Source organism: Streptopelia decaocto (assembly GCF_964273445.1).
Source record: "Streptopelia decaocto genome assembly, chromosome: 19".
NCBI classification, from domain to species: domain Eukaryota; kingdom Metazoa; phylum Chordata; class Aves; order Columbiformes; family Columbidae; genus Streptopelia; species Streptopelia decaocto.
Window position 1 is genome coordinate 5,604,605 of NC_138674.1, and position 24,768 is coordinate 5,629,372.

The 24,768-nt window shown below is 52.2% G+C and overlaps 1 protein-coding gene across 1 annotated transcript; it reads right to left on the bottom strand.

Moving 5' to 3' along the window:
• Positions 1-1,614: 1,614 nt before the first annotated feature.
• KLHL12 (kelch like family member 12) lies at positions 1,615-24,669 on the bottom strand (the record flags this gene model as incomplete). Its single annotated transcript, XM_082069474.1, is given in 13 exon segments — positions 1,615-3,125; positions 4,074-4,260; positions 7,959-8,057; positions 8,990-9,148; positions 10,329-10,524; positions 11,769-11,875; positions 12,230-12,344; positions 14,518-14,667; positions 17,171-17,388; positions 18,147-18,300; positions 24,143-24,340; positions 24,581-24,597; positions 24,600-24,669. Coding segments are annotated over 13 exon segments (1,797 nt in total). The 3' UTR covers positions 1,615-2,998.
• Between the last annotated feature and the right edge of the window lie 99 nt (positions 24,670-24,768).

Here is a 24,768-nt window from a genome sequence, read left to right on the forward strand (position 1 = left end):
GCCCGGGGGCGGGGCCATGACGTCAGACGGAGCCGTGCGCATGCGCGGTGCGGGTCCCCTCGGTGCGGCGGGCGCGGAGCCGGAGCAGCGGGTCCCAGGCGGTGCCCCGGCTGTGGGGTGCGCGGGGAGCCGCTGAGACCGAGCGGCCCCGCCCCGATCCCGGTGTGAAGCCGGTTCCAGGGAACGGGCGGCACCAAAAGTCCCGTTGCCTGTTGGGACCCTCAGGGACCGTCAGTCTGGGCACGGGGCTCTGGAGACGCTTCTGTCCAGCAGACGGCGAGAGCAGAGCTCGGGGGCGCCGGACACACTCCCCACCGAACTGCTGCAGGTGTTTTAATGTAGAGATGACAGCAGCCTGTGCTGTGCTCACCCTGCGGCTCATGGCGGCTCAGCTGCTCGGTGCAGAGAACCCCCGGGGACTGGGAAGGACAGCAAAGAGCACAATGCAGGGGCTGACACCGAGAACAGGGGGTTTGCCAGGAGAGGAACCTGGCGCTCAGCCTGACCCGAAAGGCTGAGGGAGCTGGGGCTCTTGGGCTTGGAGGAAACTGAGGGGTGACTCATTCATGGGGATAAATGTGGAAAGGGGGAGTGTCAGGAGGATGGAGCCAGGCTCTTCTCGGTGACAACCAGTGATAGGACAAGGGGTAGTGGGTACAAACTGGAACACAAAAGGTTCCACTTAAATATGAGAAGAAACTTGTTCCTGGTGAGGGTGGCAGAGCCTGGCCCAGGCTGCCCAGGGGGTTGTGGAGTCTCCTTCTGTGCAGACATTCCAACCCGCCTGGACACCTTCCTGTGTAACCTCATCTGGGTGTTCCTGCTCCATGGGGGGATTGCACTGGATGGGCTTTCCAGGTCCCTTCAGCCCCTGACACTCTGGGATTCTGTGACCCGAGGATCCCAGGCAAGCAGGAGGTGGTGCCGGTGTCACAGACAAGGTCCTGGCGTCCCAGGGGCTCTGTCTGGCTTGCTCTTTATGGAGCATTTCTGAGGCTTCACGATTTTGTGCTTATCTCAGGACCTGCTGCTACTTCAGCCCACTCTTGGAAAGAATTGAAAACAGGCCTGCTGATTCTATCCACTGCTTCTTTAGGGGGTAAAACACATCCCCAAAGAGCCCTGATTCCCAAGGGAGATGTGTCAGGAGAGACTATTTGACATGGAGAATAACCGGTGAGGGGTTTACTGGGGGCAGCGGGCAGAGCATTCCGTCCTGGAAGGCTGCTGGGCACGACCCTGCGGTTTGCTGCGAAACCAACAGCTTCTGGAGAGGGAAACCAGGAGGGTAGTTTGTAGCCACACCATTGACAAATTAATACTGAGCTCCATTCATCCCACATTTCCACGTTGGACAAAAGAGCTGTTATTTTTTGCAACTGCAGGCTCTATTATAACGGTATTACCCCAGTCTGTTCCACGCTCTTCTCAAGCAGATAGTGCAACAACTTCACTCCCGGTTGGCAAATCCTCTGGGCCTGATGGGTTTTTGTGCCGTGGGTTGACAGACGGAGCGGTTGTTGTTCACCGCCACAGGTGGCTGCCTGTCTCACACCCTCCCCATCGCTGTTCCACAGACGTCTTCAGGGTACAGAGCAGAACCTGAATTCCCTCTGGCTCAGGAAATATTTTATTCTTTATGCTTTCATTAAAAAATAAACATAGGAAACAAAACCACAGAACACTTGGTGTGATAGAAACAAACGCAGAAGGTCTGAGCGTTGGCTGAAAGTGCATCGTTAAGTCATGCTACCACGTCCCTGATCCCCCCGTCCCCAAGCACGGAGCCAGCAGTGAGCTCAGGGAGCAGCGCTACGCGGAGCCCGGGCGCTGCGGGGACGTGGCAGAGCCCGTGCTCCCGAAAACACAGCGAGGCAGGAGACATGCTGAGCGAGCGCTCCAGCGAGCCAGCGGTGAAGCTCTGCCCTGGGGCTGCGGGGCAGGCGAAGGAAGGACAGCTCGTGTGAGGGGGACAAAGGGAAAAACCGCCCTGGAAGCAGAAAGATCCCAGATAGAAAGAAGATCAACACAATGAACTTGACTGAAAGGCTGACGTGGGTGCGCTGGACAGAGGTTGTGTCTGTGGATGAACCCCAGTCGCTCACCAGCAAGATCTACAAGAACGGTAGTGATTGTGTCCCTACCTTCAGGGCTCAGGCTCTGCACGGTGACGTCCCCGCGGGGGTGGGAGCAAAGGCACTGCCGCACCACAGCAAGGCTCCCGCTGCCGGAAAACGCTGCGCTTGGCAGCTGCATCTGTCAGGCTTTTTGAGGGAAATACGACACGATGAACCCCCGCTGAGCCCCCTGAGCAGAGCACAAATGCTGCAGACCTGTTTCTACGCCAGGCGATGCGCTTTTCCCCTGCTCCCTGCAGCCCCTTGGGTCTCAGTAGTTAACAGCTTTCATCTGCGACTCCGTTTGTGTGCAGACCTGTGAGGAACCGGCAGACGCGGCTGCAGAGCAGGACCCCTCACACACGCTCGCTCAACGCGGTTCTGCGCCGATGTGCGCTTGAGGAGCACGTTTAAACATTCAGTATGTACAAGATGATTTGAAGCTGGAACATACGAGCAGCTGGATTCACCCTCACACATCCACGTAGCTGAGAGCAGCCAGAGGACCCGCCAAGTCCTGCGGCGCTGTAGAGACCACCCCGTTGTATGTACATGTCCTTGGAAGCGTCACCAGGCCGGGTGATGCCAAGGCTGGGGGCATCTCTGCTCTGCCGACAGCCGGAGCCACAGGAACAGCAGAGAATGCGGCTTCTCCCGACCCGCTTCACCACCTTTCTCCAGCTTGCAGAGCCCCCGATTTCAAATGACTGCTGGGATAACACGTTTACGCACATGCTCTAGTCAAAAGCAGCACAGAAAGCTGCTGTTCCGGTGCCTATTTCCACAGCATCCACAACTCTCAAGAACAGTCACTGCAAATCACTTGGGACTCTTCCTCCAGCTGAGACTCCTTATAATGTTCTTTGTCAGGTCCCTCCAGATCACTTCTCCCGAAGGACGCAGACCCCGGCGTCACAGCGCTGCATCCCCAGCGAGGTCACCACTTCCCAGCTGTCAATGATGGGGTCATAGCACTCGATGCTGCTCAGCAGTGAGTTGCCATCGTATCTGCAAGGACAGAAAGTGACAGATGAGGGACGCTGCGGCAGGTAGAGGCTCAGAGCCCCCCTGGGAGGCCGGACAGCTGCGTACAACAGGAACGGCCTGACATTAAACCACCGCGTTGGGCTCCCTTTGCTGCGTGCTGCTGCTCTGCTGCCTGTCATGGGCCTGGACCATCACGTCACCAGGACGGAGGGACTGGAACCAATACCAGGATGGAGGTTGCAAGTACAGATGGTACAACTGGTAGTTCAGGGTGTTGGTACCGCAGAGCGGCAGCACCAAAACTTGGGCCAAAACCCGTTCTCAGGCACAGGCCTGTTTCAGACTCAGCAACCCAGGTCACAGCGCTGAAGAGGGAACCTGCCCGGGGTCACGAGCCTCGCAAGGTTCCTGCTCACCCGTGGCGCTGAGGAACGACTCCGTGGGCTGAGCGCCGCTGCCAAAGCCTCCAGCTCTTGTGGGAAGACACCGTGGGCCTGGGAAATGCTCCTAAAAGGCTTTTTACCCTTGAACCCTTGGCTTTGGGTCTTGCCTGAAGCCATCTCTGTGGTGCACACAATGAGCCCCTGGGGAAAGCCGCCTCACCCTTAAGCTTTTAGAGATCTGTGGATCGGTCTCACATGTCTCACATCAGAAAACCCGCAAATTTTATTAGGTATTTTTTATTATGTTTATGATGTGGGGTCTTCCTGGACATGGAAAGCGACCGACTGCTAAATCACATCCATTCTTGGCATATGGGAAATACTTTCCAACCCACACTGGACCATCACGCTGCTTATTTATGTTGGGCACGGTGACTGTGTGGGCGACTCTCCTCTTGTAAAGCTTGAAATATAACAAGATGAGAGGCCACTGAAACAGGGCAGCAGGCTGCGTGACCTAAATTCCCTCGTTTCATCAAACAGGCATGCAAGGGATCTCCCTCTCCAGCCCAGGGCAGCCGCTTACCCCGCGATCGCGTACAGCCGTCCCCGCAGCACGGTGGCCCCCACGTAGCAGCGGGGGGTTGTCATGCTTGTGACAGTTGTCCAGGAATCAGTGCGAATGTTATAGGCTTCCACAGAGGAGAGATGTGCCGTCCCGTCGAACCCACCGACTACGTAAATATGGTCATTCAGCAGAGCCACGCCGGCCCCTGCGGAGAGAGAAGGTGGCACCGTTACAGCTGCGAGCGACCGGGGGGAGACATCGCTGCCTACAGCTACCTGAAAGGAGGTTGGAGAATGGAGGGTGCTGGTCTCTTCTCCCAAGTAGCAAGTGGTAGGACAAGAGGAAACGGCCTCAAGTGCACCAGGGGAGGTTGAGGTTGGATCTGGGGAACAATTTCTTCCCCAAAGGGCTGTGGGGCATTGGAACAGGCTGCCCAGGGCAGTGCTGGAGTCACCATCCCTGGAGGGGTTTAAAAGGTGTTTAAACGAGGTTCTTAGGGACATAGGTTAGTGCTAGAGTCAAGTTATGGTGGGACTCAATGATCTTGAGGGTCTCTTCCAACCAACATGATGTTATGACTCTATGACACTGCCAGCTCTGTGCTCAGGGATCACGGATACAAAGCTGAACTAGATCAGCTCCTCCCTCTTCTGAGGACATTTTCTTACGCTCGTACCTCCCACAAAAGAGCTGACATAAGAGTGTCTCTGTTGTTGTCTCCAATGCGATACACAAAAACCTCTCTAACTCTGCCAAATGCTGCTGGATCTCTGGCCTAAGAGGGACTGAGCGACACTGCAGCCCGGGCAGCACCAGCACCAGGAGACGTTCACCTTGGCGGAACAGACCAGCACTGGGCTCGCTCTGCTGGGACTCTGTCACCACACAGGCAGGTTTCTCCGGTGTTTCTGGCTCCCCGGTGTCACCCAGCCGCTCCCTGGCTGTAGCAGGGACAATGATGCTGCTCCATGTGAAGCTGAGGAGGGATTTTGTTGACACTGCTCCTCTGGGAAGCAGGGAAACGAGAACTCGTGTCCACTGCAGTCACAGAGGCTTAAGTGGCCACGGTATCTGTCCGAGCGGCTGTTCTCACCTGACCTGGTAAGAGCAGTCAATAATACAGCTGGCCCAACTAGGAACTTATGATAACAACAGAGAATAAACCTCTGCCAGCCTGTTCCTCCTCTGCAGCCCCTTTGGGCAAAGCCCCAAAGAACGCAGGAAGATAAAAATGCACATGGTGGCCTCAGGTGTTCCTGCCAACAGCCGTTGCTGGTTTTTTGAGCTGCATCTTGAGAGTAAACATGTCAGGCTGTTACCATCAACATGTTGCACTGATGAATATCCCGAAGGAAACAAGCCAGCTACCCTGCAGCTCTTGGGCACCGATCTGGTTCTTCTACAAACAGGGAACAGGAGACTTTGTGTTCCATTCCATGCGACCTCACTTGCACTGTCTGTCCCTGCTGAGAGCACCAAACCGGCTGGGAAGGGCCCAGCTGCCCCGACAGCTTCGGTGTGGAAGAGCTTGGCTGAGAAGAGGGACCTCGAGGCCTTAATCAGGGAAGTCAGGCCTAGCAACGCGAGCTGGCCATGGCCTCTGAGGGGCGGCCTCCTGTCCTGGGTTTGTTAAAAACAAGTTTCTCTTTTAGTGATTTTGCCTGTCAGCTAAAGCTTCATATTAACTGCATTTTCCTGGAGAACCAGACACATGTTTTGGTGAACCTAGCAATGGAATGCAAACTTATTGATAAGCATGGATGGACATCTCGCGAGAGGGACAAGGAGAAACCGGTGACCAAGAAACTGACCAACTGTGTATAACATTCCATTCACGTGAATACTTCATATAAAAGTGGGAGATCACGAGGATCTCGTCCCTTTTCCTTATGGCGACATTAGCAGAGGACCTTGCGAGTCGTCCCTGCGAACTGAGGCCAGTGACAGACTGAATCCAGCTCCGGTTGGCTGCAGAGTCCAGTCCAGGACTTCGGGTGCCGGCTCTGCAGTTGCTGGGACTTTCCAGATTGGTTTTGTACATTTTGTATTATTTTCTCTATTTTATCAGTAGCATTAGTAAAACATCTTTAATTTTTCCAGCTCTCTTCTCTCTGTCCTTCTTTCCCTCCCGATCGCCTGTGCTGAGTGGGAAGGGGGGAGAGGGAGGGGCAAAAAGGGGGAAGGGGGGGGGAAGAGGAGGTTAACAATACATCTGCCAGGGTTTGATTGTTACCCCGCAATCTAAACCCTCGACACCTGCCTCCAGAACGGGCCTAAGAGGTGACGAGGAACAAGGAGGAGACAACCTCTGTGAATAAAGGCAAGATTGCTTTTAGTCCTGATTTTCCTTGGAATCCGAAGATCCGCATGCAGACAGCTCTAGGAAGAGTGTCGGGGCAAAAGAAATCCGTCAGCAGGACGGAGGGACTGGAACCAATACCAGGATGGAGGCTGCAAGTACAGATGGTACAACTGGTAGTTCAGGGTGTTGGTACCGCAGAGCGGCAGCACCAAAACTTGGGCCAAAACCCGTTCTCAGGCACAGGCCTGTTTCAGACTCAGCAACCCAGGTCACAGCGCTGAGGAGGGAACCTGCCCGGGGTCACGAGCCTCGCGAGGTTCCTGCTCACCCGTGGCGCTGAGGAACGGCTCCGTGGGCTGAGCGCCGCTGCCAAAGCCTCCAGCTCTTGTGGGAAGACACCGTGGGCCTGGGAAATGCTCCTAAAAGGCTTTTTACCCTTGAACCCTTGGCTTTGGGTCTTGCCTGAAGCCATCTCTGTGGTGCACACAATGAGCCCCTGGGGAAAGCCGCCTCACCCTTAAGCTTTTAGAGATCTGTGGATCGGTCTCACATGTTGCCGCTGACATCAGAAAACCCGCAAATTTTATTAGGTATTTTTTATTATGTTTATGATGTGGGGTCTTCCTGGACATGGAAAGCGACCGACTGCTAAATCACATCCATTCTTGGCATATGGGAAATACTTTCCAACCCACACTTAACAGGAACAGCCCCGGCAAAGGAGTAAATATTTAAAGCTTGGGGTTTTGGTGAATGCCACTGCAGGCACAAGAAAGCTGAGATGTTTTTAGAACAGAGACCAGTTTTAATTGAGTAAGCAGCACTTGTCCCTAAACAAGAGCACTGCAGCAGAGAACAGACAGGAACAATGCTGCCCGTGAAGGACATTTATTGAAAGAACTAGAGAAAAAGCGACTTCAAAAGGATTTCAAAAGAGGGCCTGTGAGCACAGAGCTGCTTCATCCAGAACCGCGAAGCTGCGGCGGCACCGAGTGCCCTGAGGCACCGTGTGACAGCGGAGCAGCCCCGCTGAGCGCACAGGAGCCGCACGAGCCCCGCGGGAGCTCCCTTGAGAAACGGAGGAGAGCTGAGACAAAGTTACTCCAAAAGTCGGATTCAAACTGTATTTCTCTCCTGCCCAGGAGCTGGGGCCCAGCAGCTCACAAAGCAGACGGTGCAGGGGAAGGCCGGAGCGCTGCTGCCTTCGCCGTGTCCTGCACAGCTGGCGAGCACCAACTCGGCAAACTGTCCCGTTATCTCACACTATGGTCTGTGGTTTGTTCCTTGCGAGCTTTGCTCCAAGCCGTGCACTGTTCCTAGTTAGCGAAGTCACACAAGACTTCACCTCCCTCCTGTAATCTATAAACCTGCCTCCGCATTCCTCTATACGCATCTTAGCATGGGTTGGAGACATCAGGCATGTGAAAATTAATCTTTCTCTTGGCGAGTTAGGTCAGTATATCCTAAAATCATCCCTTCTCAAAGGCAAACCACCCACCTGGGTGAGTCAACATCCCCTAAGGCAGCAGAACCAGCCAGCAGTGACTGCTGCCTCAGTGCAGCACAAAGTATTTGGACCTCAGGGCTCTGTGGGCTCTTACCTGAGCGCTTAGTGGCCATCGGGGTGACGTTTGTCCAGTGTCCAGTGTGGGGATCATACCTCTCTACGGAATTCAGGATGTTCAGCCCGTCATAGCCACCTGAAACAAAACACAGGAGCAAACCATGGGCCTGACTTCTGGAAAACTTAGAAAGCAATAACATGGCTGGTTCATCCTTATTCATCTGGAATATTGTGTCCAGTTGTGGCCCCTCAGTTCCAGCAGGACAGGGAACTGCTGCAGAGAGTCCAGCGCAGCCACCAAGATGCTGAAGGGAGTGGAGCATCTCCCGTGTGAGGAAAGGCTGAGGGAGCTGGGGCTCTGGAGCTGGACAAGAAGACACTGAGGGCTGACTCATTCCTGGGGATCAATATGGAAAGGGGGAGTGTCAGGAGGATGGAGCCAGGCTCTTCTCGGTGACAACCAGTGATAGGACAAGGGGTAGTGGGTGCAAACTGGAACACAAAAGGTTCCACTTAAATTTGAGAAGAAACTTGTTCCTGGTGAGGGTGGCAGAGCCTGGCCCAGGCTGCCCAGGGAGGTTGTGGAGTCTCCTTCTGTGCAGACATTCCAACCCGCCTGGACACCTTCCTGTGTAACCTCATCTGGGTGTTCCTGCTCCATGGGGGGATTGCACTGGATGAGCTTTCCAGGTCCCTTCAACCCCTGACACTCTGGGATTCTGTGCTTCACCTCCAGGGCACATCAGCCACTGCCCGGTCCCTGCAAACCTCAGCTGGCACCGCTCATCTGCGTCTCAGCCATCCCTCAAATGTCAGCTGGTTGTGTCCAATTTGCTTCTGATGGCACTTACTGTGGTTATATGGCAGCTCCAGCCTAAGGCATCACAACGGTAATGGTGAGCACTGGTTGCTTTTCGACAGAGCTGAGCAGTGCCCAGCGCCGTGAAGTTAAATCTGCTCTCCCAACCTGCACATGACACGACTGGTGCTCCCCACAAACAGCACCGCAACCCCATTTCTGGGAAAAGCAGGTATTTGCAGAACGCCTGAGGTCCTGCAGGTACCTACCGAGGCAGTAGATAACTCCGTTGGCTACAACAAGCCCTGCTCCTTCCCGTGCGGTCTGCATGTCTCCCAGCATACTCCACTGGTCAATGTTCGGGTCGTATCGTTCCATACTGGTGTGACGTCGGCTCCCATCAAACCCGCCGGAAACATAGATCATGTCTGCAAGGTTAGACAGACGCGGGACTCAGTAAGTCAAGTATCAAGCATATACACGGAGCAAGAAGACCCCCAGAGATGGAGCGAGTCTACAACGTGACTGCGAAACGCAGGAACAACTACAGTCTTGTCACATTTGGAGCCTCCTCACCCCAGCTCACAGCATCAGCCGCTCACACACACAAGAAACTCAACACACATGAACCCATCTGGCTCTTAAACCTGCATCTTCCTGACGGGTGAAAGAACAGGCACAGCCCCGTTATTTTCTTGTGCTGCAGAACCTACTGAAACGCAGCCGTGCCCGGACCTGCCAGTCGCTGGCGTCACGGCAGCACCTCCCAGAGGAAACGTGTGCCAGGCAGCAAAAGGAAAGGAGATCCAAAAGTCTGGATCACCAAGATCAGTCCCTTAAATCAGAAAATCTAATTCATGCAACGCTTTCACAAATCTGTCAAGTGTCACCTTCAAAGCAGCCACATTTTTACCAGAATTTTCATTAGGTAAGTAGTAATCTAATATTTAATGAATAATACTTAATGAAGATTAATGATTAAAAAGCTATTCTAATATAAGCATTAAAGCACAGAGTATTCATTAGAATCATTGCTATTTTAAGGTCTAGAAAATTTCCTCTCATTTCTGCACCAACTTTTCCCTGGCCTATTTATAACCATTAGTTCTTATTCAATTCTTACATCACCCATTTCCTTCTTGTGCCAAGTTATAGACAACGATCCTATCCCCTCTTGGGCTTTGTGTTTCCAGCACAAGCAAACTGGAGTGTTCTGGTTTGCTCAGTTGCTCTGGTTTCCAAGTCGGTCCTAAGGATCCTTCTCTGCACAGTCTCCAGTTCCAACCTCCAGTGCTGGCCGGTTCTTGCTGTACTTGGCGTCTTGCGCCCAGTAATACGTGACACTGTCACCACCCCGAGCGCTTCCCACTCCATAATCCCTCAGAAAGTTCCTCTCCCTCAGCGCACAGACACGTGGTGAGGACGCAGCGCAGGCAGAGCTCCTCTCAGGATACGTGGGCAGGTATTCAGTTTCTACATCCAAACGCTGAGAAGCCAGAACTTCAGGCTCACCTCCTCCCCCGGAGCCATCCCACTCCGCACATACCGGCTCAGGGCATTCCAGGACAAGAACCGACCAGGCTGCGCGGTCCGGTGAGCAGGACGTACCTCCGAGGGTGGTGGCTCCTGCCAGACCTCGCCGTACGTTCATCGGAGCCACCGAGTACCAGATACCGTCCTCATCGGATGTATAGTCCAGGCACTCCACCGAGCTGAGACGAGAGCGACCGTCATAGCCCCCGATGACATAGATGCGATCGTGCAGGGACACCGTAGCAACGTAGCGCCTCTTCCGGGTGATGCTCTAAAACGGTAAAAAGAATTAAAACGTCAAGGAGAGGAGATAACGTTGATGCACGGAGACCAACCGCTGCTCTTCCACCCTTTTTTGGAAAACAGCACTATGGATGTAAAGGATACAGCCCTGGCTAAGATGCTTAAATGCCGCCTTCCTCTGCCTGTACTCTGCTGTGCTCTCTTCTCCTGGCCGGGTCTCTTTGCAATGAAATGTCATTTATCTTAACGCCGCTACTGAATCTCTGATGCATCCTGGACATTGGTGCCTCCCCCCGGCTCCCTGCAGAGACTGGTAATGGGAAAACGTGGAGACTCCGAGGATCTGATGAAACTACCTGAAGCCTCCAACAAAGAACAGAATTTGGGACAGCAGGCGATACAGGGTTCCCTGCGATCAGCAATATTAAAGAAGAGGCAGTTCTCCACCATTTCACTCAGATAAAGGTGACTGCAGATTTGGGTAGAAATAGTCCTCAGTGCAGGAATTCTCTCTTACCTCCAGCTACGCTCAGAAACAATGAACCCAGAGAGACCGATTATACTATTCCAATTAACATTTCAGTCATCATCCCTAACCTTAAAGCTTAACGCCCCTTCAATAAGAAACGTGATAACTCTCACTCCCACAACAAAGATGTGGGTCTCTGGAGGCTCAGCTGATTCGGAATACGACAACCACCTCCACACAAAGCTTACGTAGCAAATGTGAAGCAGTTGCAGCGTTCGCTGTGTAAACCTCAGCAGTTCTAAAGAATTCACGGCAGAAATTCTAAGCAGCACACAAAGGGCGGCCCAAAGAGGAATGTTATACAGCTGGTGCCACGGGAGCAGCGTTTGATCACAGCCTGTTCACAGAATCACAGAATCGACTGGGTTGGAAAAGACCTCAGAGATCATCCAGTCCAACCCTTGGTCCAACTCTAGTCCGTTTACTAGATCAGGGCACTAAGTGCCATGTCCAATCTCAGTTTAAAAACCTCCAGGAACGGTGAGTCCAGCACCTCCCTGGGCAGCCATTCCAATGCCTGACCACTCTTTCTGTAAAGAATTTCTTTCTAATATCCAGCCTAAATTTCCCCTAGCAGAGTTGAAGCCCATGGCCCCTTGTCCTATTGCTGATGCCTGGGAGAAGAGCCCAATCCCCACCTGGCTAGAACTGCCCTTCAGGTAGTTCTAGAGAGTGATGAGGTCACCTCTAAGCCTCCTCTTCTCTAGACTAAAACCCTGTGCTGGTCAAAAATGGTCCCTTACCGGCAAGAAACTCCACTCCTGGGTCTTCGGGTCGTATTTCTCCACCACATCGATGGGTGATTGCTGGCTGCCGAAGCCGCCGATCACAAGCAGGACCTCGTTAGCTCCTGGAGCAAAGAGGGGAACAAAGTCAGATTGGTCCCTTCACAGGCAAAGGGTCACCCCGAGGGAATCCCGTGAAGAAACACTGAGCAACTAAGGTGCTGAAGTTGGCTGGTTTATATCTTTTCTATTCTTTCCACGACTTTTTCCCAAACCTCCTACCACCCGGACAGCTGCTCCCCGGCAGCCTCCTCACAATGAGATCCCCTGTTGAATGCTCATCTCCACAATAACACGCTGTCTCTCACCTTGCAGCTCTTTTTGTCCCTGACACTGGTCCCTGCCTTTTCAGGCAGGTCAGTGCAATTACAGATTACAGGTGGTGTATAACACACCCCAGCCCTCCTCAGCGTCCTCACCCAGCCGTGCTCTTGTCCTGGGTCCTTGCATCTGACTCCGGAGCTCGGGCCGAAGGTGGAATTTCTTGGCTTCATCGACGAGGTCTCTGCACTGCAGGCTGCAGCGTATAAAAGGCTGAGGAAAAACATGAGTCCCGGGTACACACAATGTATTTTAAGATTCCTCCTAAGAACCGTCCTAAAGCCAACGCTCATCAGTTCAGACAGCATCGGAATGACTCGTGTGCAGGCTGTTGCTACTCGTGGCATGGTGCAAATACTGCACACAAAGAAATGCAATGACAACTTGAGACTGGATGGCAGCTGAAAAGCTCAGCTCTCACCCCAAGTTTGGCACTGCTGGTTCTGTAATGACAGCAATTATAGCGGAAAACTAAGGAAAAGCTACTTCTGCTAGAGTGAAACCAGCAGAAGCACGTCTGAGGAGGAGAACTGGCAGCAAAACGACACTTGAAATCAGTGTGGCTGGGTCTGCCCCACATCATTAACTCTCAGCATGCACGTGCCACCAAAGGAGAAACAGGGAGCACAGCACAAAGAAGCGGTTTAGCTGGGTCTGTTGGCTCGATCCCTGTGCACATGGAGCTACAGGAGCAGGTCTGTGAAGGGAGCGGGGGCACTGCGGCCCAAGGGCAGCCTCATCTCCTCCTTGCACAATGCCGTGTAACTCCCCTCCCTGGCTGAGGGCCTGGAGCAACCTCCTCCGAGCACCCAGCGTTCGCTTCCCTTTGGGGGTTTGGTGCTATATGCTGCTGCAATACCCTAAGATTTATTTTTACAAGTTCTTGGTGCTTGTGCAAGCCCGCGGTGTTCAGAGCAGATGATGGGGCCAACATTCTCCTCTCCACGCTGCCCCGAGATGACCATGTCCCACCAGTGTCTGTCACTTCCAGCCTGGAGAGGCCATCCTGTGCCGTAAGAAAGCGGCGGCCCAGTATCCGCACCATCTTGGGCTGTTTTTGGAACAGATCTAATTGTTTTGGTACCAGACCCTTTCGTACTAGCTTCCATTTCAGTTGGAAGTGGACCATAACAATCTGACTAAATGCATCTTAGCTCTGGCACAACATAACTGCTTGCTAGCTGCCATTATTTAAGAACATCTGTAAAAGGCAGCTACATCACATTAGAGGTGCATGTTGCTAAATCAGCCATTTCTCTGTGCAGAGAAGTCTGTCACTCAATATTCAGCACTTGTCAAGTGACAAGGGCTTGTAACCACTGATCACCTCATATGGCCATCAAACCAGAACCTTGGTTTGAACTTCTCTGTGCCTCCCTGTCAAACCTCACCTGGGGTCAGCATCCCTTCCTGTTTGGAATTAAAATTCCACTGAAAAAACCTTAATTATCTCTCACCATCATCACCCACATTTTGATTTGCCTCTGCCACACCCCAGCCACACAAAGAATCATAGAATCGTTTTGGTTGGAAAGGATCCTCAAGATCATTGAGTCCAATCATTACCCAGCCTTGGTACTACCCCATGTCCTGAGAACCTCATGTCCGTCTGTCCAACCCTCCAGGGATGGTGACTGCAGCACTGCCCTGGGCAGCCTGTTCCAATGCCCCACAGCCCTTTGGGGAAGAAATTGTTCCCAGATCCAACCTCAACCTCCCTGGCGCAACTTGAGGCCGTTTCCTCTGCTCCTGGCGCTTGTTCCTGGGGAGCAGAGCCCGACCCCCCTGGCTCCAAGCTCCTTTCAGGCAGTTCAGAGATCAGAAGGTCTCCCCTCAGCTCCTGTTCTCCAGCTGAACCCCCAGCTCCCTCAGCTGAAGCAGCGTTCGATATGGCTCTGACTTGTGTGCTGGACCTACACACCTGCTGCCCTTCTCATTCATAGGTACCCACTTGCCTTCTGCACCTGAAACAATTTCTGAGGGGTCATTTCCACCCCAGGATCGCAGGCCAGCAGCCTCCAGCCTGGAGAAAGAGACCTGCTAGCGCTTATGAAGAAAGCAAGGCAGAAAGCACTTGTTAGAAACCACAACATGACAACAGGAAGGTGCTACACGTAACAGCAGACAACTGATTAATTGCTCTCGATGGGGAGCCCTCCCAGCTGAAAAGCAGGATGCTGTATCTGCTGGCACAGCAAACTACGTCTGAGCAAATCACCGGGCAGACGAACAGCGACAGCTCCGTAGTGTCAGCATCCAAAAGCATCAGCAGAGCGAGCAGCTTTTGACATGTTCCGTTAGGACAGCAGGAGCGTAAGCAGGGAGCACAGCGACCCCGCACAGACAGCGGCTCGCAGCTGCTCTGCCGCGGCCCCGCTGCCGGTACCTCGGTGTCGATGACGTCCGTGATGTAGCGGGGGGTGAGCAGCGGCATCCGCACGTACTGCAGCAGCTCTGGCAGCGACGCTTCCCGTTCTTTCTTTGAGTGCTTCACCCAGTTTATCACTGCCTCGAAAACTGGCTCTTCAGAGTCCACCTGGAGAGAGAAGACACACAGGGATCAGACTGTAGGATGATGTTTCAGCTGCTGCTGTGGAACAGACAACGTCCAGGCTGCTGACACCGCTTCACAGCCAGTGAGAGAGCAGAACATTTCACCTAAGAGTCTATGGAAATTCTCACCAGCTGTATTTACAAGCATTGCGAATTTTTTCATTTCATTTTCCTTAACACTGAATTTGGTTGTTCCTTACAGCTCAGATCAACACGCGCCAGACAATCGAACTTCATGGTGTGAGCAGAGCCAGCCGCTGGGAGCCCCCAGTCCCGAGAGCCCAACCCGCAGGGCAGCTCCGACTTCTCAGCGGAGCAGGAGCTACTGTCCTGCAAAATACCATCATAAAGATGATCAGACGTTTCCTTTGTACGGAGCAGTGTCTCGCTTAACCTCTTGCAGCCCAGTGCCCACGCACAGCCCCTTTAACACCCAAGAAACACCAGTTGCATTTAAGCTTTTTTATTTCAATCCACACTTTAAGAAACTACAAACAACTGGATTTCAGAGTGGAGAACGTCAGGGTGTGAATGTTACTGTTCTGACTAGTTCACTTCTCTCTCATCTAGCAGCTTACGCTGCTGCCAGAGGTTACACTGACTAAACCATCTATATTTCACACCTTCAGAGAACCTCCGGTGCTTTACAGAGCTGTACAAACCACCGAGCACAGCCGCACACGTCCAGCCACCACTGCCCAAAGTGACAGAACTGTCAAAAGCCCTACTATATATTAGTTAGGCTCGCTTTTCTTTCTGCACGTCCTCAGATCATCCAACGCAAAAGCCAATCAGACATGAATTTATCATCATGAGGTCTGTTAACTCTTATGAAATATGAGGATAAAAGGATACACTATAATAAAGGGATTGAGTCTTTCCACCGATGTATGACTGATACACTTTGAAGTTCTGTTGGAAGCTGTTTGTTACAGGCTGTTCTGAAGCCAGGAGCCACAGAGGTTAATTACGTAAGGCAATTCTTCCCAGCCATTGATTTATAATTGTTACAGTGTAATTTGAAATGGCCTCTTTCTACTTGAATTACAGGGAGAGGACAATTAGAGCTCACAAAAGGAGAGCGGAGTACTTTATTGTTTCCAATTTTCCACACCTCCTCCTCAGACGCAAGAATCCTACATTGTTTTATTCCCTCCTGAACTCGCTGTCCTCTGGTATATTTAACAGTTTGTGAAATCATTTGTTTTCTGATAAATGGTGAGTAACACTAAATACAGCACCACGGTGAGGACCTGCTATCGTATTAACACTTGTTGAACAGCCTGGGGATTTTGGGAGGGTCTTCAGTGCCCTCTGACACCCCTCATCACCTCTGCACAGAACAGCAACAGCCCCACACACCTTCCTAAGGCCCTACAGGGCACACACACCTCACTGTGCGTGTGCAAGGCCCGAATTGGCCCTTCCAATCCACAACGAATGACGCTTGGCCTGCGTGGACCAGCTCGTTAGCTCAGCTGGGTCGCTCTCAGGTTCGTCATTGCTTCCTCTCGGCTGTTTGCAGCGTTCTGTTATGTCAGCGCTCGCCACAACCTGCGTGAGTTCAAACCTCCCAGCACTAACCCTGCGGCTCATTAAGCACCGAACACGCTCGGCCTTTCCTCACTGACCTCGGCCCTTGCCGGGCTCTGTCCCCGCTGTCTCGCACCCTCCTTCTCAGGCAGGATTGTTATCAAGAGGACGGCAGTTTGGCTGAAGGCCACTTTCAAGGCGTAAATCAAGAATTCTCCTCTGGTTTCCTCAGTATTGGCTTTTCAGGAATTCCACCAGAGATACGGCCTACATTGGTTGGCTTCTAAGAGTTCATGTTACCGTGAACTCCAATCTCTTTTAGAACCAAAGGAAATCTCACCTCTCAACAAAGCCCATCTCAATAAAACCAACGAATTCCCCATTACCAAGGAATGCTCAACTTATTTCAGTTCTCAAGAACATGCACATTCATAGAAAATTTGGCAAAAAGGATGTGACAGATTCCAGAACAGTAAATCCTCCAGAAACCAACCCAAAGGGAATGAAATCTGCATATAGAGTGAGCCTGCCCTGCACCATCACGCATTGTGCTGCTTGTAAAAGCAGAGGACACCCGAATGCCTGCGATGACATGTGTGCTGCTGAGGAGCAGGCAAAGCTCTACACACAGAAGTTAAAGAACTGGGGGTATTTCTGAAACGTGAGCATTGAGACAATGTGTCTTTGTAACCTCTAAAAGCTCCTCCAGGGAGAGGAGGAGATGGGAACGAAGGGGTAACAACTGCGATTGCCTCACTCACAGGAAAAGCTTGTGTGACAACAAATTCTTACACAGAAGCTACAGGTTACTCATCAATTTCAGATTACACGGGTCAAAAATTACAAGCAGCTTCTTGAAAATTAGATTTCATATTCAGGAACTGTGTGAGAAGTCCACCTTAGAAGTATGGACCACAAAGCTTTGCACAGTAATGGTACTTTTCAGGTTTTACCTGAATTTCATCACACTTGATGAGCTTTTCAACCTCTTCTTGATTTAAGAGGATAAACTCTTCATGCTGAACCACCTCTGGAAAATGTTTCTGGCTGAAGACCTCTGCCGCTTGCATTAGATCGACACAATTGTGTGTCTCAGCAAAATCCCGAATGCCCAAACAATTTGACGGATCCAGCTGGCTTTCTAGAAACTCACAGCAAGCTTGTTTCACACCTACGGAAAATTGGAGGGGTGAATGAGCACTGCATGCTTACTATCAATCCACTGCTTCGGAAAGGGCTTCAGGGAAGAAACGTCTACACAATAATGAAAATCCAACTCAAATAACAAGCTTTAAGTACAGAAAAACACACATGCAGATATTTATCTGGCGGGATGTGAAAACACTACGCAGCAGCCCATGTGTTTGGGCTGTTTTGATCTCCGGCTGCTCTATTGAAATGCAAAAATGAAATCAATCGGATACTAGGAAAAGACTCAAATGCGAATTGCACTCAGCTTCACAGATTATGAACAAAAATGTACATGCTAGTGGATACAGCTACCAGATTTCTAGGTTTTCTCCAGTGTCTTTTCGATAGTTGCCTGGGATTTGGGATAATTGGCTCCATGGGTGCACATGCAGTGACACCAGCCGGTTTGTCCACCACCCAGACAGACCATGGTGGCAGGTCAAATGACATCTAGGATTTGCTTATAAGCTGACTGAGCTGTAATATTTATGTGCCATACAGCCCACAGCTCCTCCCAGGAGTTCTCATGCAGAAACACAGTAGCCCAACGGAACAATACCCCGTTTCATCATGGTTTTTCTCCACCCAAGTCAGTTCTTTTACCAATGAGATCACAGCGCACAAGACACCAGAAGCTTGACATAAGTATTCATAAATATCACGCCTCCCACAACCTGTCTTCCACTTACAGAAGGTCAGACAAACCAAATAGCGATTTGTGCCGATACTGGGAATTACCTTTCAGCTGGAGCAGACATGCCGCTGGGAGCAATTCTTGGACGTTTTCTACCGTCACATGAACAGTTTCTGTATATACAAAGTCTAGCAGGATTTCCATGGTGGAGGCTGTGAGTCCCTGGATATCTACATAGGGTTTATCTTTCTCGGAGAGCTGTGGGTTAGAAGAGACACAAAGGTTTCTTTTTCAGTAATGTGATCAAAAAGCAGTTTTTAAGAATGTGATCTGTCAGGAAGGTTTCAACAGAGATTTGTCCTTTTTCTTCTTGTGCTCACTGAAAAGATAAGGGGAAGGAGGGAATTTCCCAACAGAATTCACTCACAGGGTGAGTAAGAGACAAAGTTCACTATGGATCGGGACAGTCAAACTGCACGGTAAAATGAGTAAACTGAGATTAGACACAGCAGAAATTACGTGCGTCATTTCTGTCTCCTCTATGCAGTAACTCCAAGTGTCACTATAAGGAATGGGCTGGACGTGTTCGAGCTCACTGCTCCGCTCTAAACCCAAACCAAATAAAAATCCTTCCTAACTGTTTAATTCCTGATCCATTCTGCAAGCTTATGGTGAAAGTCCGTAAAAAGAATGACTGTTTATAGGCCAGAAAGTTGAGAGTTAAAGGTTAAATGTAGGTTTAGCTTAAACACTTGAAAACCAAATGACAGTACACACAGTGATGGTACTTACCCAGTCCTGACTTTGTCCCCTTACCATCTTATCAACTCTAAGACAGATCATTGGGATAATTATTTTTCCCAAGGACCGTTACCCCTTCAACAGTCGATCTTTGGGAACAGCAAATTCTGCGAATCCACCAAATTTGCACCTCTATAGGTACAAAAAGGAGATTATACTTCACAAAGCTTCAGCTTTGCGGTTTAGCGCACCCGCCACGAAGCTGCTGGCGCAGCCTCTGATGATTCACCAACAATGGGCTGGCAGGTGGACTCGCTCATCACACCCTGCGCAGAGCCACAAGCTCTTGGCAGCACGAAGGGACCTCAGTGGAAAGATGTCACCATGCGGCACGCTGCACACCCACCCTTTTGTCCCCTGAGTTCTGAAGAAGCAGTCAGTGCAAACGAGAATCAGATGAAAGTCCGTGACTTTTCTTGCCAAGAATAAGACTGAAGTTGGTTACAGACAGATCGAGCAGAGACTCAGCGAATGGAAAGCATGATCAAAGCACGATTGCTTGGCTTAGAATCTGTCAGAGCTGGGGAAAGAGGAGATAAAACAGAGTAGAGAAAATAAGAGCAGTCATGGATATTCCTGCAGACGCACTCGATGACACAGCAGCAGAAGGGAAGACACGTCTCTGCTCTGCCTGAGCCATTCCTGTGATGCAGAGCGATGCACTTCACAGCAGAGAAGAGAAATGCAGAAGGTAATGGTGATACTTGAAGTAATTTGAGGGAAGAGGCCTTTCAAGTCTGTTGACACAGTGAACAAACTTTATGGCATCCAGAGTCAGAAAGAAACAGCAAATTAGCTTGTCTGACCTGCTGTATGACAGGCCACGCATTGCAGAAGCTAAAACAAGTGCCTAACTCGGGCTAGACAAAACATTCCCAAAGCAAGACTAAGCTGTTTGGTACAACAGGTAAAGGGCAGAGATGTCACCAAAGGTCAGAACTGATCGGACAAGATGTTTGTGTGATTCCAACAAGCAAATGGAGATGTAGACCACATAGACAAAGATCAGAAGATACAAACGTCTATTGACAGGAGATGACAAGGGCACCAGACCTCCTGGTAATATATTATACTGCATCAGGTAGAAGCTACAGACATCTGTTCTTCACAAACTGGCTGGTAAAGAAGCTCCTGTGCTCACAACCAATATTCAACAATCAATAATCAACCACGCACATACTCTCTTTATACTGTTGACCAAAACAGAAACCGTAGGGACAACAGCAGCACTATAGCGATGATCATCCCCTGCTTCCCTTGTGCTTCTGCTCCGCTCCACTCCTCGGTTGTTGTTTGGCTCACAGTTTACTCCTGCTAAGATTGCTCCGGAGGAAGAAAACATTTCAAATAATTCCACACAATGTGTGTGATGCAGAATAACCTGGGATGCTGGACCATACCGTAAAGAAGGATCTCAGAGTGGAGACAACTCAGCTCTGAACATCCCATGAAGACTCTTGAGCTGTAGCTCCAGACGTTTTGAGAGCTGTACACATGCTTAGTGCTGCGTGGCTGGGACAGAGTGTCCCTCGTTCATCGACACATCTGCATATTAGGACCCAGAAGCAACGCAAAATTACGGTCATACGTTCCTAATTAAAACCCAGTACAAGCAGCTCGCCTTTTGCAGGTGTTTAGTGGTACGAGACGCATACCTCTGCCATTAGAATTTCAGATTAGTTTCCCCCTTTGCTGTTTAATATTCTGCTAACCAGCAGGATGGATATTCCCTGACACAAGCACAGCTCTAACACGTCATGAAACGCGTGCAGCGGCGCAGATCCAGAGACCAACCAGAGCATCCAGGAAAACACTTTCCCGTAGTTAAGGAAAGTCACTTGGAGACATCAGGAGTTTTACCCCAGGACATCTAAGCTGCTGAAAGCCTTAAGGTGAGGGCTGCAGGTCACAGCTCGGTTGTGAAACAATGTCGCTGTGTGCCATTCCACCCATAAATCATGCAGCTCGCTCTGCAGGAGAACGGGCTGAACAATTTGGAATCGCTTTCTTATCCAAATGCTGGCATGACAGTGCTAATATGTGGCTTGCTACATCCTGGAAGGCGTTCACAGCGAGGATGACCATGTAAGAATCTGGAAACATAAGTTGTTTATGTTCAGAATAAGGAGAATATTTCTCTTTAATTTCTAGAATATAGCCCCCAAGAGAACACAGAGTAGTTTATTTCTGAGGTGGAGCCAATGGTGGAGCTCTTCATCCCCAGTTATGCTAACGTGTTCAAATAAAGACAGAAATGCCAGTGCCAAAATAGGATCCCGGGTAGAATTTGCTAAAACTGCTCTTCAGTTTTCATAAAGGAAGAAGGTAAAACTGATGGGTGTTTCAGTTTTCCCACACGACTCAGCACAGGGGCAGAGAAAAGTCTTGCTCAGGGGTTCAACAGGTGATCAGTGGCTTCTCGCTTGGGAAAACGGGAACAGAAAATGGGAAGAGATTGATACCAAGTAACATTGAGAACTTTTTAAAGTAAGTGTAAAAGTCAGAAGGGAGAGAAGAAAGGAAACTAAAGACACAGGGGTTGGCCAATGCAGTTCTTTTCTGATAATCTCCGATGACAGTCCCAGTGCTACACCGGTCCCGCACAGGCGACACGGGGCACAACCCAGGGATCGGTTCTGGACAAAGCCTCGTGCGGCCCAAGTCTGACAAAAGCCACACACCACAGGTAGCCAAGTAGCCCCCAGATTCACCGCAGGCGAGCGATGAAAGGCAGAGGAAGCCTCACAGAGACTGTTAGTCCATTACACAACCCGGCATTTCGAGTTCCCTCTAGTTACAACCGTGGCCAAACCCTCCGTGCCCACAAGTGTTTGGAGAGCGACCAAACACGTCCCTCCGCGCTCACCGACAGACTTGTCGCTGACACGCAGAAGCAGCGGGTCCACTTTGAGGCTTACCGAGCTGTCACTGCCCGCAAAGCCGCTCTCCCACAAACACTCCGTAATGACGTGTGCCACTTGGCAGCTCTGTCAGTTCGGGGTTTCCATACGAAAAAGTATACTTGGAAGGAACACAAACTAAGCAAAAGTAGTTAAACTGTTAAAGCAGCGGCAATCTGGGAGTGTGAGAGATGGAGCAACCGTGCCCACTGGGCGCTGGACGCACTGATTTTTCTAGGAAGAATAACACCTATGAATTAAGGTTACTACAATGTTACGGTTAAAATAAGAATATAAAGAAGGAAGGAGAGATGATCTCAGCCCCAAGCACACCGATCCTCAGCCTTTGTCAGCAGCCACAAAGAACGTTCTGTAGCACACAGAACGATCGGATCTCTGTAGGCTGCCTCGCTCAAGTCCAACAAGTCAAGAGCATTGACAGGAACGTCGAGGCGAACACAAAGAAGCAGAGGCAGCCTGATCTGCTGCTGGGAAACACGGAACTTCAGCCGCCAGGGGCTGAATTTGTGGTTTTTTTTTTTTTAATTACATTTCCTTTATGCAGAGAAAGAGCAGAAACCTGACAAATTTACAAATTTCATCAACACACGGACAGAAAATATATTAATAGGTGGTCAGTGCAAATATGTCTTTTTCTGGTTGCTTTGCACAGGGCTATGAAAACTAAGACACCTGCTCACCCGACACAGCACTGGAAGCGGGAGGTACACAGACAGCTCTGCCAACAGCACTGCTGGACAAAACAAAGAGCAAAATTATTCTCTCCTGCAAGGGCTACTGAGCTAGCAGGGAGGTCTTTAGGACCTTTGAGCTACTTAGCAATTTTTCTCCCTGCTAATGGGGAAGTTGCTAGGATATGAAAAGCACCTACTGTAAGAAAAAGCCACAGAGATTCATACTTAAAAAAGACAAAGCATCTCATATTTAACAATACGAATGAGTGCTAGCTTTAGCTCAAACACAGCCTTTCCGTGATTCAGAAAAATAGGATGCAGGTAGGAGTCAGCACAGGAAGAACCGTGAGAGCAAAGCTCTTCACAAGCGAGATTTGCCGAAAGCAGCAGCTGGGGCCTGTAGTCTGACCCCAAGCGCAGCGCTGGCCGTTACATCCTCTTCACAAGAGCAACAGCAGAACTCAACACGCAGCAGCTGAACAGCCAGTGCGAAACAGAGACCAGAACACGAGTTAAATACCCTTCATTTCAGTTTTAAAGGGCTGCCTTAATTCACCATCGGTCTGAGGCTTGCCCTGCTTTGCGCTGGGGCTGGTACCCTCAGCAAGAGAGAAGCCCAGAAGCACAAAGACCATAAACCACTGCTAAAAAATCGGTATCAGAGCCTTCCAGTTTGCCAGCTCACCTGGCAGCTCGCGGGAGCACAGCCTGGTCACACAGCAGACAATGACTCAGGACCCCGGTACCAACTGCAGCCCCTAAATCCCACCCTGCCATGAGAAAGGGCTCTGGGGCCACCATGAGGAGACCTAGGATTGGCGCGAGGGGATCCAGGGCCACCAGAACATCCAGAGGGCTCCACGGCCACTGTCAGGGATCCTGGGCCACCATGAGGGGCTCCAGAGAGACCCTGGGCCACCACGGGGGGATCCAGAGCCACCTGGGGGATCCAGAGCCACCACGGGGGGATTCAGAGCCACCACGGGGGGATCAGGGGCAGATCCAGAGCCACCGTGGGGAGATCCAGAGCCACCGTGGGGAGATTAGGGGTGGATCCAGAGCCACGATGGAAGGATCCACAACCACCACTGGGGGAGGGATCCAGAGCCACCACTGGGGGAGGGATCCAGAGCCACCACTGGGGGGGGCGGATCCAGAGCCACCACTGGGGGGGGGGGGATCCAGAGCCACCACTGGGGGGGGGGGGGGTCCAGAGCCACCACTGGGGGGGGGGGATCCAGAGCCACCACTGGGGGGGGGGGGGATCCAGAGCCACCACTGGGGGGGGGGGGGATCCAGAGCCACCACCTGGGGGGGGGGGGTGGGATCCAGAGCCACCACTGGGGGGGGTGGGATCCAGAGCCACCACTGGGGGGGGGGGGATCCAGAGCCACCACTGGGGGGGGGGGGATCCAGAGCCACCACTGGGGGGGGGGGGGATCCAGAGCCACCACTGGGGGGGGGGGGGATCCAGAGCCACCACTGGGGGGGGGGGGGATCCAGAGCCACCACCTGGGGGGGGGGGGTGGGATCCAGAGCCACCACTGGGGGGGTGGGATCCAGAGCCACCACTGGGGGCGGATCCAGGCCCAGCTGCTGAGCAGCTTGACAGCGAGCAGCCCGAGCAGCAGGCGGCCCTGCCTCCTCCACCCAGGGCCAGGGCAGCCAGGGCCGCCGCAGCCCGCGGTCCCGGGGCGCACCGACCTCGCTGGTGAACATGGCGCAGAAGTAGTCGCTGCAGGCGGCCAGGACGATGCGGTGGGCCGGGAAGTCCTTGTGCTCCACGCGGAGGGTGACGTCGCAGAGCGTGTTGCTCTTCCGCAGGGCGTTCATGGCGTTGAGGATGGACTTGGCGTGCGAGTTGGTCATGATGTCCTTGGGGGGGGCCATGGCGCCCGGCACCTGCGGGCACAGCCAGCACGGCCACATGTCACGGCCCGCCCGCCGCGCCGCCAGGGGGCGCCCTCCCGCCGCGCCGCCCCGCCCCTCGCCTCCCTCTCCCTCTCTCTCCCTCCCTGCCCCGCCCGGGTCGCCCCCGCCCCGCCCCGCGCCGCGCCGCGCCGGTTTCCACAGGCCGCCCGCAGCCCCGCGCCCCCGCGCCGGGGCCTCTCCTCCGGAACGGGGCGGCCCGGCCGCACTCACCGCCGCGGGGACGGGGACGGGGACGTCCCGCGCACCTCACCTCCCCCCGCCCTTCCCTCTCCCCGCGCGGCGCGCTCTGATGGCGTCATCGCGCCGCGCCGAGGCGCGACCCCGCCCCTGGGTGCCTGGCGGTTGCCTGGCAACGCGCTCCTGCCGCCGCCCGGGCCCGGGCCCGCGGCCCCTCGGCA